A 19,108-nucleotide genomic window follows, 5' to 3' on the forward strand; every position below is an offset into this window, starting at 1 on the left:
CTCTACACATAAACATAGTAAGAATCAACCCTTATTAACTATTTAGTCTTAGTAGTAATTTATGCCTGGTATTAATAAACAAAAAGAAGTGCTGAGGTATAATAGGGAAATGCGTACAGTTCCTCGGGCCTCCTGCACGTCCTCACTTAACTGCTCTTTCACGCCTCAAAAGTGTTAAAGGGAGGTAAAGTATTTAAAGATACTTGTGAGTCACCTGCTCTGATGGCTGTTTTAAAACCTGTCTTCCAATATTTCTTCCCTCCAGCCTTTTTTAATTTGGCTCCAGCCTTGGCAAGAAACAGACCACCACGTGCATCCATTACACGCAATGACTCCCTCCTCCCCCTCTGTAGAACACCTGATTTAAATCTGAAGTAGGGATTAAGGGCCCCAGGTCAAATTTCTCTCCCACTGACCAGGAGCAGAGTGAGATTTCCAGCTGATCTAGCTTTGCTACAGTTCGATTCAAGCCATTTCAGCTGTAAAGCCAGAGGATCCTCCTCTCTGCTGCCTCCCCTCATCACATCGTGGTTTGGTGCGGCACAGCGCAAATTCCAGCCATCTTAGATATAAAATAATAAGCTGTACATTTGGATAAAGTTAGGGTGACCCCCCAAAAAAAAAAACCAACTCAAAACCATGACTGTGTGAGAGGGCAGTTGCGCTCGCCCACCTTTACATTAGCAAGAGCAAAAAGTGTAACTTGGTAGCCTAATTACCTAATTAGGAAGCTCTCCGAAAACAGCTGCTGCTGGCTGCAAGCAAGGGAATGCAACGCACTCCAGGAAATCTCGGGGTGGTCATTCCAAAAGCATCTCAGAAATTTCTCTCCAGTGTATCAAAAGAGCTTTTACTCAAATATAACTTTTTACCTTCTTACTTTTGTTTCGGGGGCTGTGTTACTAGCACCATTCTTACCCGCGGTGTATGGGTACGTGAGGCGTGGGGAGAGGTATATACGTGGCGTACAAGCCTATGTGTATACACACAGATGCATAACCATAGCAACAAGGCAGAGAGGCAAGGGTCCATCAGCAGGTGAAGACACACTCTCCTACCCCGTCCTGATAAAATCATTTTTCTGCATAGTATTTGCTCTCTGATTTAAGAGATTTCGTTCTGTGCAAGAGGTCTGTACATCCAATTCATGTCAGCTTAGCAATGTTTGTGCTTATCTGGTAGTAAAACCGGGGTCTATCTATGCATAAAATGGAATCTAATTCAACTCAAGTTTTCCGTTTTCCACTTGGTGCAGAGCCTTAGTGGATATACAGTTTAAACTGGTCATAGATAGTTTCTTAAACAGCCCTGATATTAGCTCAACCTAAATCTGGATTGAATGCTATTTTTAAAAAAATTTACTGTGGGTACGTACAAAATTTTGCACTGAGTTATTGGCTTTAAAGCAGCAGCTTCAAACACAGCCTGAACAATCTCATGGATAAAGAGGTGGTCCCACAAACGTGGGTCCTCCTATAGTCCAGCTCGGTGCCCAAATAACCGCACATGGGGAGAGTGTTAGTAATCTTACATGCATTTTCAGCTGTTCATATTAGAAAAGGACGGGACAAATGGATGGGCAAAAAAAAATAATTTAAAAATCACATTCTCCCAGCCAACACTGTTCTTACACGTCCTCTAATGGCAACAGATCATCTTCCTTTACCACTGAAAAATCTGATATTCCGATATGATCTTGCTGGAAGTATAAATAGCTGAAAGGCATGACATTCGGATAAGAATTAAAACTGTGTTCCTGAACATACTTAGCAATTAAAAAAAAAAATCTGATGGCATTTTGCAAGAGTAAAGCATTAGTCCTGGCAAGCTAGCTGGATTTCAGCTCAGATAATATCCCTGTGAAAGATTGTTCTTGCGCTCTCAGTTGGATGGGGAACGCTTCTTGATTTTTACCTAAATTATTGTGATGTGGCTAACTGCGTGGCATTAAACTGTTAGTCCTGTCAGCCACGAAGCTTGTGGCATTTTGTAGTTTTTGAGGAAGCATTTCTGACTAGGCCCAGCATCTCTCAGAGAAGCTGTAAGGTTGTTCACATTCCTTGCATGAAAGGCAATTAAGTGTGTTAAGTGCGTAGCTGAACGTGTGGACTCAGATGCCAGCTGAACTGCAAACGCTGGAAAGCAACTGTGCTTCCACCTGAAAAAAAACCCACCTCGTAGCTCACGGCATAAAAAAACCTCCTCGATTCACAAATAAGGCTCACATCCCGGGAAAGCCTGGCTCCTAAGGGATACTTGCCGTCCGTGTGGACAAAGTTTCCTGTGCAGCCAGTAGAGGGCATGAATTAACAGCAACGCTTACACCCACATACTAAGAAAAAGAGTAGATGTAAAGGGAGGGGGGGATTCTGTGTGCCGTACCTGTCCTACCAACTGATAGATAGTTGTAAAGGACTGTATAACACCAGTCAAGTAGGCTGAAAGTATCCACGTTAAGATTTATAATTACATAAATAAGTAACAAATGCACCAGAATGAGGCCTTACAAAGAGAAATCATTTGTCTACTTCTGTACTCGGTCATGGAGCAATACCTACCACTTTCGTTTAATTCCCAAAAGCGTGGTTATCTAGTGTGTGAAGATTCCAAAGTCCAAATTAAGTTCTACCACTGATTAATCTATTAGGTTGGTGAAAGATGGGCCCTTTGGTCTACAGCCTGACCATAGGAATTTCAGTATCTGAAAGAGTATCATTATTTCAAACTAAACACATCTGCCAGGACTGCAATAGAAGATGCGTCTATCTTCTAGTCATTTAAGTAACATACGTTCCTTTAAAGCACGGCCTGGGTGAATCTATACAACAGAGTTAAAAGGACACGGGTTTTTACCTGTTCCCATGAGTTTAAAGATTTAAAGCAGTAGCACCTCATGGTGACAGCAAAGGACTGTCTCTTACTCCAGAATCAATGTGTTGTATCATTGACTCACATTGGTCAACTCTGGAGATTTGACAGATTCCACGTGCCTCAGTTTTTCCTCCCGAAAAGGGGACTAATGACACTCACCTGCCTCTCAGGACTCTTTCGAAGCTCACTCGTAACTTCAGACGTCTCCAAGATGAAATCTGCCTCATACGTGCAAAGAATTACTGTAGCCTTCAATCATTAGGTCCTGCCATCCCCTTCATCTGCACACACACATCTCAGAGAAAAGCAAGTTCAGAGGCAGAACGAAGTTCGTCTTTGGGGGGAACCGACTACCAGACCCGCCGAGACGGTCCTGCCACATAGCTATTGAGCTGTCTTTAGGATTAGGCCCTTGCCTGGAATCGCTGTCACGCCCTCGGCACCAACGCTAGTATCTCTTGTGTTACCACATTTGACGCCACACTGCGACCAGCCATCTTACTTCAGCTACTGAATCTGGGGAAAACTTGTCAGGAGCTGTTGCCTGCCAACAGCGAAGCAGGCCGGACCGGTACCGTTTCCGTAGCAGGCTGCCGGGAAGGGAAGACCCTGCTTACCACATTGGTGCTGTGGCACATTGCCCTCCACACCACACCGCTGGGATTCAGCTTTAAACAAAAGGTACAGTAACATCAGGAGCCGTGTCCTTACGCTTTCCTTCTTCACCCGCTCTTCCCTTACATCTCTCATTTTCATCTCCAGCTGATACGAACCTCCACTGTTTTTAACAGTTCAACCACCTTTGGGATGATTGAATTGATAGGATAAGAAGACTTCAGCAAATCCGGCTGGTCCTCTGATAAGCAATCAATTATTCCACAAGCTACAGAGCACTCAAATAGTTAAGAATCCGACCATTTAATTGATACTTGTTTCTGCAGCTGTGCAGTATCTCCATTTCCCAAGAGGCCCGTTTCTAGTTGCTGCTCAAGGTTTCTAACAATCAAACGGATCAATTCTGCAGATACCTTAAGGCTGTGTGTTAAGTAAGAATGATGTTTGTGGTGGGTATTGGGTGGGGAAGGAGGGGGTGGAAAAAGAGATGTATCATTCACCAGAAAAACATCAATGTATTTTCTGTTTTAAACACTGGACATTTATTTCGAGTCTTTAGAGCCCATACATTATTGAATAATTTTAATTTATCACATCCAAATATAATAGGCAAATATATAATACAATAAATTGCATTTGTACACATGAATACAAAATTTGAGGTAGGGCCTCAAGAATAATGGTTTCTTAAATTAATAACATACAGCATTATAATATGCACTACATGAGATATATATGATGCATCCTTTGTAACGTAATATATCTTCTCCACGTATAGCTAGTGAAAAAATTATGATGACCTGGTTAGGGTACAAATCTTTATCCATAGGCAGCAGTACCCCATAGAATGCCTGTAAATATATATATATATTTATATATGACATTACGCAAGTAATTAAGATTTAACCCATCAGCGATGGGTCCGTAATAAAGTGCCATAGGACACAGGGCGCAAATTCTCAGCTGGTGTAAATGGTCACAGCTCCAAACGAAGCTGTGACCATTTATACCAGCTAAGCATCTACCTCGCAAGGTAATACTACATAATATAAATGACAACATATTTTAGTCGATCGATAATTTTTCCTAACAATGGAAGATAGCTATAAGGCAAATGGTTACCTGAAGATGTATTTAAACATTATGGGCAAATAATAAATATTGCAAGCAGTAAGGTCCAGCCCGGTTCTCACATTACACTAAACCCGTCAGGAAAACCTTCTCTCTTTGGCGATAGGCTGCCTGAGGGTGACAAAGGCAGAAACCCCAAATACCCCCACCCTCCCCCCTCGTGTCGTCAACCTGAGTTCCTCCAGAATATCAAGCTCTGACCATTTTACAGATGTCTTATATGCACACCATTTAACTACAAACTAAGAAACAAGTGTCTCTTACAACAGTGTTACTAGCAAAACAGAGAAGCTTTCTGGGATGCCGCTTGCCAAAGCTCTGCAGCCTGCAGCCCACAACCCTAGCCAGCCTTTCTCTGATTGCAAGAAGTGGAGCTGCAGAACAAGAAACCAACAGGAAACCAACGTCTGCCATAAATGAGCAATTGCTTTAGCCGAAGCAACAAGAAATCATATTATCCATACAACTGTACATACATTCAAGAAGATCAAAAGGTATTTAAAATAAATCAGGTGTCGGAATTTCATGGTAAGAGATAGCCACACAGTGTATCAGAAGCAGTGATCTTTAGTGCTGAGGCACATCTAACGTGGTCAGTGGAGCAGAACCGAACCAAAAGACTACTTTGACCCAATTGAAACATCATATAAAGACGATCCAAGTCTTCCTCAATTAAAGGTCATTTTGTTAAACCCTTCTTTTGGAAACAAAGTGCTGCCAAGTCTAGCTGAAACACAGGTTTTGAAAATTGCATATTAAAAACACTAGGAAGACCCCAAAGGATTTGAAGATGGCAAGCATTTGCATTAGGTATAATCTTTAATGCATACAATAACGCATCTCAGCCCATCCAGAAATTCAATTTCATTTCAAAGAAAAAATATGCAACATAAGTAATTTCACCAAATTCGAACATTTTTTACTCACAAGATAGATAGATCTGCAAGTACGTACATCACATTTTTACTAATATGGCTTTTTCCCCTCCTTTTTTTTTTTCTTAAAGATCTTTACTGGCATTTAATTAGTTACTAAATTTACTTTTAAAAAATTACCAAAATACATGCAAACTTTTCCTAGAACATGGTAAATGAAGCGCATTCCCAAACTTCAAGGTTACTTCTCATTTAAAGAAGACACTGCTGGTTAATTTAATCTCAACATTCAGCTTCAGCCGGTAAAATACTTTTAAAAAAGTTTAACGTGGGAAAAAAACCCTGCTTTTAACACACAGCAAAAATTTCCTATCTTCTGTGATTTTGGTATGCATTTCTCCCCCCTCTCCAAATGTTTTTGCAAGCCTAGTAATGGAGGGCAAAGCTGAAGACTGATATCAGCTAGAACAAAATCACTATCATCTGTTTTCAGAGTTTCAAAGTCAAGCCTAATCCTGTGCTAATGACTTAGCAGGCACAGGAACAACATCTAAATTAAAAGCAAGCAGATTAATTACATAAATCATGGAAAGCAATTAAATTTTTCATATGCATTCTGGTTTGGTAATCCAAGCCAAAGAAAAGATACCATAACCTAGCAGTATTCCTTCAAATGATATCTCTTTTATACTTCACGTAGACAGTAACTGACATCCTTATGCTGAGGTAATTTTATTGCAATTAGTTAATCCCAGTTCCAATGCATGTCCTGAGACAAGTTAGTAAGTGAAAGGATTCAGAACTCTTAAGTGATTTGAGTGTGTTTTCTTTTTTAAAAGAGGAACAAACCTATGGATTTTTTTTTTTAAAATCACAGTAGTAGCGAACAAAAACTGGCCTGGACTCCAAAAACCAAACCAAGATGCTAGGTAATATTGGTAAAGAGAGACCTAGAGCTATTTATCCTGACAAAAATACCTAATTCCTTCTAGAGATGCTGACTTAGGTTTTTTTTCTTCACCCACAAAAGGCCCTTCAGACCCACGTAGGCATGGGGGCCGAATTTCCAGCTCGTCTTTATGGACCTTCATTACATCAAACAGAGCGTAGCTTCTCAAACCTGCCTCTGCCAGGAAAATAAAAACCAGAAGTAAGAATAGCAAGCCCCTTGTTAAAATAGCAGGTGAAGCTGAAACAAGGGGGCACAGCTTTAAGGCAGAGAAGCTCACAGAAGGGTCCCATCTTGCTGCCATGCGAGACGGGGACCGACAGAGCCCGTGGAGTGGGGATTCAGGGGCCAGTACAAAAATGTTGCAAAATCTGGCCTCGCTATGCTCAGTGACAACCCCTGATGCTGCTTCACGTGTCCTGCATGAGGATTAAAGGTCTCCAGCAGTGCCTAGAACTGGCAACACTAATTGCCCCGTGAAAAAGGAAGTTCAGCAAAATGATTAATATATTTAATATACATATATATATACACACACACACACAGAGAAAATAAGTTAACAATCTGTGGAAGTGTAACATTAAGGTTTAGTTTTTGTTTTGTTTTCTTCAACGGGATGAAACAACATGTCTACTGATCTACGGACACACATTAACTGAAGATTTACCTGAGACCCTGTAGTATGGAGACGGACGGACAAAAGAACGGGATAGAAACTCTCCCCTCAAAGGAAAGAACATTTACTGGCTACTACAGTAGTGTGTGTGGGGAGGGAAAAAACAGGCTAAACTACTCTAAGCTCATCATCTCTACACTGATTGATAAGATATTTATAAGGACATAAAACATCACTAGTACACACTACATGAACACTGATCACTGTTAAAAAATATCATATATGTATGTATAGGATATAACAAGATAGTAAAGGTTACAGTTTTGCCAATTATTGAAGATATATTTTTCTCCCTCATTCTAGTGCATTTACAATAAACTGGGTTAGTTTTCTATTCAGGTAAATAAATGTACTCTTAAAAAGCTCTATTTTTACTCTGCCCAATAGGTAACAAAACTATTTAAGTCGAACATTTCATATCATCGCTTATATCTGACTTCTAAAATGTAATGACTTTGAATGTCCTATTGCTGTGCAATGCTATAATGGCCATTTACTAAAGTGGCCTCTCCCCCCAACCCTCGCATTTTGTATATCTAAGGTTGCATCCATGTGGACGACTCCAGTGGTTAATTGTTGGGGTTTTTTTGTTTGATGTTTATTTAATGAAAATGTTTTAAATGCCAATAAAAAAAAACAAAACCCTATGTACATTTCAAAGAGAATACTGCTTTGAAGAATTTACGTGCTATATATATAATATATAGGCAAGTGGGGTTCTGCTATTTCCCCGTTGGCTGAAAGAGAAGAATACATCTAGAGGTTATATAAAGATGTTTATAGGAGAATGAACGGGGAGTCACAAAGTTGAACAGCACATCTAACTTCTAACAACTGTTGTCAGGTGGTAACTAGACTACACTTACCACTGTAAGAATACAAAGTTAGGCACAAATTATATGATGGCTTCTTGAGGAGATACTGTAAACAAAAGCAGAGAAACAAAGAAAACTATGTTCAGAGTATTGGAGCGAAGTGAGTACAACCACAGTTGCACTTAGAGTGGAGCAAGGTTTCAGACACTTTGTATAACTGAGGCATTTTTGATTGAAATGACAGATATCGAATGATCAAAAGAAACGTATGGTGGTACTTTAAACAGTGATGCCCACGCACCTCCGTCTGGCACCATTTCCAAACCACCTCTAGCCTCAAATGCAGTTCAGTCCCAAGCTCAGTTGATTAGTTCTTTAAATTTTGCTTTCATTTTCCTGCTTGAAAAGATCAAATGGATTATTGTGTTTCTGTTCTGATGCCACGTATTGCTTCCACGTGTGCTGTTTACAGGGTCTCCGCTTGTTTAAATAACAAGTCCCCAAAGTTAGTATAAATCATATAAGAAGTGCACAGACACAAGGGGTCAAGGTCTGCTGTCAGCATAGACAAAGCGACCCCGCTTCCTGCAAGAGTCTTATGCTGGATTTATACGAGGACTACGGGAGATCCCCTTTTTTGCTCGCTTCCATCCCATCTGAGGGCTGAACTTCCCTCTGATTACACCCGTAACAAAATCCTCGTGCCATCATAGCTACCTGTTACAAGGATGCTTGTGTGAAAGGGGTCAAATTCTGTACATAATTTCCTTAAGTTTTTTCCCGTTACATTTTGTTTATTCCTACGTAACCTGACAAAACCCGGTAAGTCACCCGCTGCGCAACACACTTCTGCTATTTCACCGGGTACGGAACATGTCGTGGGCATCACCCACGCCTGGAAGTGGTCTAGCTAGGTCTTCCCTATGGCATGCAACAGTAAGTCCTACTTTCCTAAGCAACCACTTTCAGGCACTGTGAAAAAGAAAATAAGAAATGGTGGGGAAAAAAAAGATCAGAAAAGGCTGACAACGTTATTGCCACCCATGTAATAGTTATTAGCATTGGGTCCCCAGTTCTATATCCTTCACTGGCAGTTTAAGTCCCAGGGAAGAAGTTCCCAGCGGATCAATCATATTCATGTAACGTTCACCGCGGTGCTTGGCCAAAAACGGGCCCCAGTCAGGCTGTGGAGAGCACACCAACTTGAGTCGCTGTAATGCGAGGGAGAGAAAAGAGAGTCTCATTTGAAGTTACAGAGCAGAATTACAATGCAGAAGACATGAGGATAGGCTCATTTGGGATTATTGATGATGGCCCTGCAATGCTCCACTGCTCAGTGTTTGTTTTGCACAAAGTTTGCAAGATTAATAGAGGATAAATTGCCCAGATTTTAATGATACAGCCTCCCCTTCACCATATGAGGGGACCTCGGAACCGCTGCTACAGTTTGCAAGGCTCATGTACTGAAGGACATGTGCACAATTTCTTAGCCCAATGGTCTAAGCAGTGGGTAACTGCATTAAAATAATTGGATTTCTGTTTAGCATATTTCCCCAAAGTATACAAATGACCAAAAAGAAGTACATTGCTATGAACGAACAAAGATTTTAATTTTGAGATGACAAAATGCTTCATTTCTATCTGCAGGAAAAAAGAAAGAGGAGAACATTAACCTGGCAAACAACAAAAATCTTCTAACGTTACCGCTGATTTCTTTATTGAATATATAATTTGATTGGTGCATTTACAGATAAAAAGGAAAGAAAACATATTTCTGATGACTTAAGAGGGAACAATTATATGTTTATTACCTAATAAAGTGAATCAGACCTCGATATCAGTTATTTTAATCTCTGCTTAATTACCAGCTTGCAACTCTTACCTCCCAAATCAACCATAATAATTTTATGCAGCAGACTTGGTATTCAGGAAATACCATGCTACAGCTGAAATAGCTTCAGCAAAAGCCCCTTCAAAACAGACCCAACCCTTTGGTGTTTCTTCGGGTGCGCTACTAGAGGGACAAGTAAGGAGCGTACCCTATTTGTGCGGCAATTTTTATGCCAGTACTACACATATAAGTTAGAAGACGTGAAGCAGAACAATTTGTCTCAATGGGAGAGACTTAGGAGATGATGAACAAGCAAGTCTAAATTTCACATTAGCTCATTTCCAGTAGGAGCAGTTGTCCCCTGACCTGTGCGCTCCATCGCGTGCTACACAAGGCCCTTTAGACAAGTGGCCTCACTGCCTAGTGCCAACCGTCTACTCAGATGCTCTCCCTGGGGCATCCCACCACTTAATATTAAACTCCTTTTCTGCGTGAAGCAGAAAAGCATGGTCTTTTCCCTTAGGCACGTGTAGTGTGATGTATTGAGAGACCAAAAGATTATTCTAGTTTAGTACATTTTCTCTCCTTTTCATTTTTGAGGCATATAACAGCCCTGACAGGTTTTGCAGGAGAGCTGAAAAGGGCAGGCGAGTGCCTGTTCCTTGTGCCGAGAAGGCAATAGCACAAGCAGCGTGCAGTGAGGGCAGGACAGAACTGAGAAAGCCTCAAAGGCCGAAAATAAGACCGTTGAACTTCTTCAGATACCAAGGCAAAGGCAACGAAGGGATGAAACGCTGACATGAGAAAGGCATTGCTGTACTGCGCCCGGCAAGGAGCTGAGGAGCCAGTGGGATGGGAAGAGCCAGGGAGCCGCGGTGGTGGCAGCTGGGGTGGCAGGCAGGGCCAGGGCACAGAGGCGGGGAGCAGGAGGGGGCTGCCACATTTCTGGAGTGGTGGGGGGAAGCAGCTGGAATCTGATTTGCAAAATAAACAAAAGCAGCATAAAAATCAAGGGCCACCTAGATTTTTTTAAAGCCTAGGTGCCAGAAAGGATGACCTTAGTCAAGACAAAAAAGGAGATGAAGAAGGGGGGAAAGAAAGATTGTCAGCTAAGTATTATAATGAGCGGTTTGAGCTGTAGAGCATGAGGTCTTTCCCTGAACAACTTATTCCTGAACAAGGCCAACAAGTGGCACAACCCCCTGGAGCGCATCCCGGGTGGCTCAGATACCCGACCATCTCGCGCTCCGCAAACAGGCGACTCCCAGTTGACGTCTCCCCGCACCGACTGCCGGGCTCGCTGCGACACGATGCACACCAGCAGCTGGTGCTTCCTACATCTACACACTGCTTTTGCAAAGAGGCCAACAAAGCTAGGAGAACAACTTTCTCTCAGTAACACCATACCAGGGCTTATGAAATTTGTACCTCCGTCTAGTTCTCATAAAAGCAATCACTTAACAATTTTGGAGCATTTTTTTGAGGAACAGGCAATAGAAGGTCTGCATTTTAAATCAGCTGAGCATCTCTGCAACACAATGACTAGCTTACCGGAAAGTAATCTTAGCACTCTTAGGCATTCAATACCACAAAAATCAATGCAAAATAAAAGAGTCTCCTGTGACTGTATTTTTAAGCAGCAAAAAAAAGACAGAAGAATTACCTCAATAAATTTGCCTGGGGCTAGATGCATTTTTATCACAAACATAACTGGGATCCAGATAACTGAGCAGGCCAGCATCAGCCATCCAAGCACCATGGACCAGCCTGGGTAGTGGTAAGCTCCGTAAGTCATCGGCTCCCATTGGTAAAAACTGAAGCAAAGAATAAACTGGAAACAAGGAAGGAAAACAAATATGTTTGAATAAGCAAACCAAGCCTGCTATGCAACAAATGGTAGGTATCCACACACAAAGAGTTGGTTTATATGGAATACAGATGAAAGTGCATACACCTAAGGCAAGGAGCTCCCGCAGGCTGCAATAAACAGGTCAGAGTCTGAATCTAATGAGTTTCATGGAAATCTTGCAAAATCCCACAAAAATCACTGTATTTATGGCAGTGGAATTGAAATTAGAATCTTGCCCTTAGAGTAACATGCTTTATTACATGGTCTATTGGCAGTTTTACCTAATGTGATTATGCTAAGTTACTCCATTTCACTTACTGTATGAATAGCAATACATCTGCTTACATTTGTGCATAATTCAGTAACTTTTGGGAAATGCCTATGCTTGCAATAATTGCACACAGAAGATTTATAGCGGTATAACTAGGTGAAGGCACATACAAAAATGATCAGTTTTATTTCCAGAGATGTGGAGTAACTGAAAGTCTAATATTAGACTATCCAAACGTATCAAATATTAGTTTTACAGAGGCAGTAACAGAAAAGAATGTATTGCTTGGTTTTGCTTTGTCTGTTTCCATTGTATAAAAACTGAATTACAACTGATCAGTGTCAATTTATTTCTCACCATAAGTTCACTAAATATTACATTTGGAAGGAACAACAACAGAACATGCAAGCTTCAACTGACCTCATTTGCTTCCCAAATTTGCTTTCCTTAAAAGACAACATAATTTCTTATTCTCTGGGTGTGATTATAGGCAGTAGCTAAGAGTACCAGTCTGATCAGTAAAGGAAGCGAGCAATTTGCAGAAAAGCCTTACAATTCCCTTCAGAAGTGTTACAATGGGTCTAAGGCAGCACCTTGAAAACAGCCATTGGAAGAAAAAGGGATTAAAAAACCCATGCCTTAAAAAAAACACATGCCTTCATTTTTAACAAGGCCCTCAAGAGAAAAAATACACTCCTGTTGATGCTATCCTGACACTGTAGATTAAACTGGGTTATGTTGAGCCCAAACTTTTCAAAATAGATTTCCAAACTATACCTGTATTTTGTCCGCATATATACCTGTATATCTGCCACCGGATAGGTAAGACAGATCTATACCTGTTTTTTCATGTGCAGTAATTATATACTTCAGTGACAACAATAGGTAAAGAAAAATCTATGTGGGAAGGTAGAATATCCTCATCATGCCTGTTGGAGAAACTGTTCTCTTTGTAGAAAATTTCTTTTCCTCGCAGCTCAGGGTTTTGTTGAGGTCACCAAAACTCACTGGTCCCTTCGCACATGCATTCCTGTCTACAAAAACTAAACCTTTTATGTGTTCAGGAAAAAAAACCCTCATTCCTGAACCAACAATATCAAAAAGAAATTACTAACTTTACCCAGAGCCTTCCCCACTCCACCCCCCGCCGGAAATAAAGAGATTTGCAGACATTTATGCTGCACTAAAGAACAGCACAAATAGGAACTTCCCAGCACATCAGTCAAAAATATAACTTCTCTGGAAGAAGCGACTGCGAAGGACCATGGAGGCACCGTTTTGCTCCTTCACCCACCCAGGTGACACCATACTTACCGTTTCAAAATGTGCATCTTACCAGCAATTCCAGTAACTTTTCTTATCTCGTACCTAAAAAATCTATGAATACTTGTAGGAACTATTTAGCCCTGCTGTGAAATGATGAGTTTTTAACACCCGACGCAAATACTGATAACCTTGCTGCGCCTGCGGTGCAGGCCTGAGGAGTTTCAGGCTGAAGTATGTTCTCTCGAATGTAGAGGCTGGCGAAAGAAGGCTCGGTTGCTCTGTGCTGACTTGTCAGGCTCAAAGCTTTAGAAACGGCTAAAAGAATTGCTTTATTCTTGTGCGAAAACATGATGTGCAATTAGAGACCGTATCTGAATTTAGGTTAAAATGTAAAGGAAACACTGCGTTAGAGAGCTAGGCAGTAAATGCAGATGTAGCTATTATACTTTGACTCTTGGCCTTGAAAAAACAAGCGCAGGAATGGTAATATTGCGAAATTTTTAGAAGCAATGGAGAGCTAAGCTTGAAGTAAATAATCGTTTGAGGTTTTGGGGTGGAAATCAAAATAAAAAGGAACCCACAAAAATCAGCCGAACACAATCTTCCCTGGAGCTTAAAGCCCCGCTACTGCCAAGGCAGGCAGGGCCCCAGCGCCGCCAGACGCTGTCGCACAGCGCCACCTGCCGGTGCCGGCGGGGAAGCGCCGCGCTCGGGCGGGGGGGCGGGGGGGACCGGGGACCCCCCCATCCCTCCGGCTCCGGCCGCCCGGGCTTGGCTGGGCGCGAAGCGGCGGGCGTTCAGTCACTGCCTCAGTGCCAAAGGTTTGGGAAGAAAGGTTCCTTTTGCCTTTTTTTTTTTTTTTTCTTTTTAGACAAACTGAAAGGATTCATATTTGTTTCCGAGAAAGTAACTATTTTGACCTTTTTGCAAAAATATCTAGACCTTTGCAGCTAAAACTTTGTCAAATTTCCATGTAAGCCTTTCCAAAAAAGAATCATAGAATCACAGAACGGTTTGGGTTGGAGGGACCTTTAGAGCCCATCCAGCCCAACCCCCCTGCAGTGAGCAGGGACATCCCCAGCTAGGTCGGGTTGCTCAGAGCCCCGTCCAGCCTGACCTGGAACGTTTCCAGGGACGGGGCATCGACCGCCTCTCTGGGCAACCTGGGCCAGAGTTTCACCACCCTCATCGTAAAAAATTTTTTCCTTATATCCAGTCTGAATCTACCCTCCTTTAGTTTAAAACCATCCCCCCTTGTCCTGCCACAACAGGCCTTGCTAAAGAGGTCGCCCCCACCTTTCCCATAGTCCCCCTTTGAGCACTGAAAGGCCGCAATAAGGTCTCCCCGCAGCCTTCTCCTCCCCAGGCTGAACAACCCCAGCTCTCCCAGCCCGGCCTCGCAGCAGAGGGGCTCCAGCCCTCGGAGCATTTCTGTGCCCCCTCTGGCCCCGCTCCAACAGCTCCACGTCCCTCCTGCGCTGAGGGCCCCAGAGCTGGAGGCGGCGCTGCAGGGGGGTCTCCCCAGAGGGAGCAGAGGGGCAGAATCCCCCCCCTCGCCCTGCTGCCCGCGCTGCTGGGGATGCAGCCCAGGGCACGGTTGGCCTTTGGGGCTGCGAGCACACATTGCCGGCTCGTGTCCAGTTTTTTATCCCCCAGTACTCCCAAATCTTTCTCCACAGGGCTGCTCTCAGTCCTTTCATCCCCCAGCCTATATTGATCTCTCTCATGACTCTCAGATTAGTTTATGACTCACTAAAACGTTTTTCCCTAGCCCAACCTGAGAAGAAACAGGAACCTCATGTAATTTCCTCTCCCCCTCTATGTGTACGTAGACATACATACATGCTACACATCCACACATCTGTACAATACTCAAACATGCTGCTATGCAATGGTATGCCACACTAGCATTTTGCAGAGAGAGAAAGGCTACCATAGCACCATGTGGAGACTCAGCAGGCCTCTCTACCAAAAATACCGTTACTTACGCTCGGTTTTGTCTACTGCACACCATTCCAAGAACACACGTGCTCACACATGCGTGTGTCTAGATATCTGCACCCAAGATCTAATTACTGCTATTCAGAAACATCAGGAATGACAAAGAAACAACAACAACCAAACTCTTTGAAGAAGACATTAAAAAATTTTTGCTTACTGTTAAAATAGTTGGGGTCACAAATGCCCAGCAGACTCTCCAGAATTTACTAGGCTGGAATCCAATCATCATTTCTATATCTTCACAAAATCTTTGCAATCCTGTAAACAGCAAACGTAAACGCAATTAGGTGTGAAAGAAACCAGCTGCAATTTGCAGCATAGCTCTTGTGACCTCCCGTGTGTCTAATTACAAAAACAAACTCTGACTTGTTGGTTAAAAACTTCAGTGGAGGACCTAAACACACAGTAAAAACTGAGACTATTATGGTGGGAACCATTCCAAGAAAATATTTACTTCCTAAGGAATAAGGCAAAATTGAGCTATTACATGGAGATTAAGTGTTCAGTACATTGTGGGTTAAAGCATTAATGGCATGTACCAGTTAGCTGCAATTAAGTGTGTTCTTGTTTTATTTTACCATGAGGATGAGCCTTATTAATATCTGTATACCTGTTTCACCACAGGCAATATCTGACTCGGGTACGACTGTATCGCTTAGCATCGAAACCGAGAATGTCCCGCTATATTTCAACTGATGTGTAAGCAATGCTTAGAGAACACCTGTAAATATTTTAAATTATATTCAACGTTATTTGAACAAACAGATCGACTGAGACATTAATTCTTCAGATTATTGCATTGATCGCATCTATAAAGTTACTTGAGTTAATAAAAGCCACAAGGTTGGAAAATGGTATTTCAGCCACCCCTGCAGCTGTCTCCCTGGCCATGCCATGCGGCTGGGAAGGGCGTGCTGGCCCAGCAGCTGCTACTGCCCATCTGATAAAAGCCAGTCTGCTTTCAGCCTTGTTCTGCAGGGCTGTTTAGGTAAATGGCCCCTACTCAGTACAGCTATTAGTAATTTACTCAAAAGTAATAAAAAAAGAATACTGAAATTTTTTCCAGCTTTTCTAATGATGATAAGAAGAGGAAGATCTGGGGTCCAAGGCTGAGCTCATCTGTCACACAAACATTTCAAGTTTGGGCTAATTTTATCTGATAAAGCAGGTGATCATCTCTGTCATTTAAATTTTACAAAGCATTATTCTAAATCATTTAGTCTAACTTTTATGATGTGGAGACAAGGATGGAGCTTAAATATTGGAGAGAAGTCATTGAGTGATGGCCGGGTTTCAGCTGGGATAGAGTTAATTTTCTTCCAAGTAGCCGGTACAGTGCTGTGTTTCGGATTTAGGATGAGAGTCACGTTGATAACACACTGATGTTTTAGTTGCTGCTGAGCAGCGCTTACACTAAGTCAGGACATTTCAGCTTCTCATGCTCTACTGACGGAGAAGGCTGGAGATGCACAAGAAGTGGGGAGGGGGCACGGCCAGGACAGCTGACCCCAGCTGGCCAAAGGGATATTCCATACCATACGGTGTCATGCTTAGCATATAAACTGGGGGGAGCTGGCCAGGGACACTGGTCCAGTAGGTGGTGAGCGGTTGCATCACTTTGTTTTGTTTCTCTCTCTTTTTTGTTGTTTTCCTTTTCACTACCATTTATGATGATTGTTGTTGCTGTTGTTGTTATTTGTTTTATATTATTAAAATATTCTTATCTCAACCCATGAGTTCTCTCACTTTTAGCCTTCCAATTCTCTCCCCTATCCCACCAGGGCAGGGAGGGTGAGTGAGCGGCAGTGTGGTGCTTCAGTGCCGGCTAGCGTTAAACCACAACAGTAAGGGGAGAAATACTTGGAACAAAGGTAATAAACTGCTGTATGTTCTTATTGCCCTTACAGCCAGCCACTGCAGCTGCTGAATTTAAGAAGGGATAATCCCCAGGCTTGACCTCCTAATTTTGAAGCCTTTCTGTTGGTAGCAAGGAGAAATAAATCTATCCACCTGACTATTCCAAGAAGCAAGAAGGTGAAAAATAGCAATGGTTCATTATTCAGCATCTTCTGATGCACCTCTAAGAAAGCAGCAGGGCTGGATGATGCTAGGGCAGCCCTCAAGGCCCACCTCAGGGCAAGCACAGAGTAAGACAGTTCAGGCAGATAGCATGTCAGAGAAAAGCCAAAACACTGTGGTGTGATAAGAAATAGAGAAGAAAAACCCAGAAATTAAACAAGAAGATGGTGTTGCAAGAACTGTATTTAGGGGAGGGGAAAAGTACAACCTGCAGCGGATGTAAGCTTAGAAAACTAACCCAAGGTGACCCAGACGTGACATTTTTCTATGTAGCTGTAATTTCTCTCCCTCTTTTTCTCTTTTCCACTGACTAGAACAAATGCTCTCCTTCAGAAAGCCTCTTGTCTGTAAAATACGTGTCATTTTTACGACCCACGGAACCACCGTACTTCAGCACCCATTTGAATCATCGCATGCTCCACCATTTTGTCATAGAGCTTTGTGTGCCTGGACCGACCGTAACCCCCGGGGTCACTGTGTTAGGGACCCAAAAGGAGATCTTAGCTGCAACTGAATGGTTTGCCCCTGGGTTTCACTGACCTGCTTATTACAGTTCAGTGCACCGTCTGCAGCAAGCTACTTGGGAGATGCTCACACAGTGGTCATCCCTGCAGCGCGCTGTGGTGGGAACGAAACGTTTTAAACGAGTTGCAGTGGCACAAGGTATGGGCCGATGGGTCTTTCCACAAAGTTTAAAGCTCATCCGAGTGTCTCTACTTCAGCCACCCTTGCTGCTGCAAAGGAGTTACACCTAACTGGACAGTTACTAGGGGCTTCTGCCTCCAAAATTCATGCAAGCTTCATGCAAATCCTAAAAGATTTGTTGGAACTCCAATTAAATAATTTAGTTCCTTCTTGAAATTGTCAGTAGATACTCACAGCTTCAGGCACTTTTAAATATTAGCAGTTCAGAAGTCAAATGCATGTAAATAGATACAGGGATTACAGAGTACTCATCTCTTTCCCGGCAAAAGATTGAATAGGTTTGCCAAGTTCCACAGAAAAATGCAAAGGATGCTTTAGTTACCAGAAAGCTGATTTAATCTCAGTATATCTGGTCTCCCTCTCAGATCTGTCAGGCCTGCTGAATAACGTCGGAAAATAAACAATACATGATATTCTATATCTCAATTTCCACTCTCTAAAGTGGATGATGTATTCATAAGTGCTGCAGATATAAAAATCCATTAAAAAGGAGAATGCAAACCGAGACAGACAGCTACTTCAATATTCTGCTCAGGTAAAATGTTCAGAATTGCTGTAACTTTCTACAAATACACTGCAGCAGTTACCACTCACTCTGACAACGAACCTTCCCAACAACAGACTGTCAAAAGAACAGATCCAGGAGGAGCACAAGTAAAGTTAAGGTCATCCATTTTCAGTTTCCAACAGTGTTTTGTTCATGCAGAAGAATCTTTGTTTTTAGCTTCATGTTGCAGAAATGCAACAGTGGGAAATTTGCTCATGATTAAATTAATTCCCACAGCTCTAAGCTATTCTTTGCCAATTATGCATCATCATCCAAACACCTGGAGAATAAACATCTACACCAGCATGTGAAATAAAACCCAGCATTTGTCTGGATTACGTAGCACCAACTCTACTGAAAAATAAATTATTTCAAGGAAATAACCAAGTGTGCCTCTTTTTAATTTAAAAATCTCAACAAGCTCAGCAAGCAGAACATGTAACAAGAACTAAAGACAGATTTATTTCATCATAAAAGCACCTGCCACTATTGTGCCAACCTGCTTTCTATGAAGCACACAACTATACAGAGAAAGGTGGCAGTGGAGTGTAAAGCAGCAATTGTCAGAGCTTGAAAATATATTATGCCAATTTTAAGCATTGCTTGAAGGAATATAATAAGAAGAGC

The 19,108-nt window shown here is 42.2% G+C and overlaps 1 protein-coding gene across 1 annotated transcript in view; it reads right to left on the minus strand.

Annotated features, from left to right (window-relative positions):
- Positions 1-8,987: 8,987 nt before the first annotated feature.
- The window catches only part of SLC6A5 (solute carrier family 6 member 5), a 29,022-nt gene continuing 18,901 nt past the window's right edge, over positions 8,988-19,108 (minus strand). The window contains exons 11-13 of the mRNA XM_075092601.1: positions 15,308-15,408; positions 11,427-11,594; positions 8,988-9,143 (exon numbers count right to left, since the gene is read on the minus strand). Of these exons, the coding sequence (XP_074948702.1) occupies positions 8,988-9,143; positions 11,427-11,594; positions 15,308-15,408 (425 nt within the window). The remainder of the gene's footprint in view (positions 9,144-11,426; positions 11,595-15,307; positions 15,409-19,108) is intronic.

The sequence above is a fragment of the Phalacrocorax aristotelis genome, chromosome 5 (assembly GCF_949628215.1).
Source record: "Phalacrocorax aristotelis chromosome 5, bGulAri2.1, whole genome shotgun sequence".
Lineage (NCBI taxonomy): Eukaryota > Metazoa > Chordata > Aves > Suliformes > Phalacrocoracidae > Phalacrocorax > Phalacrocorax aristotelis.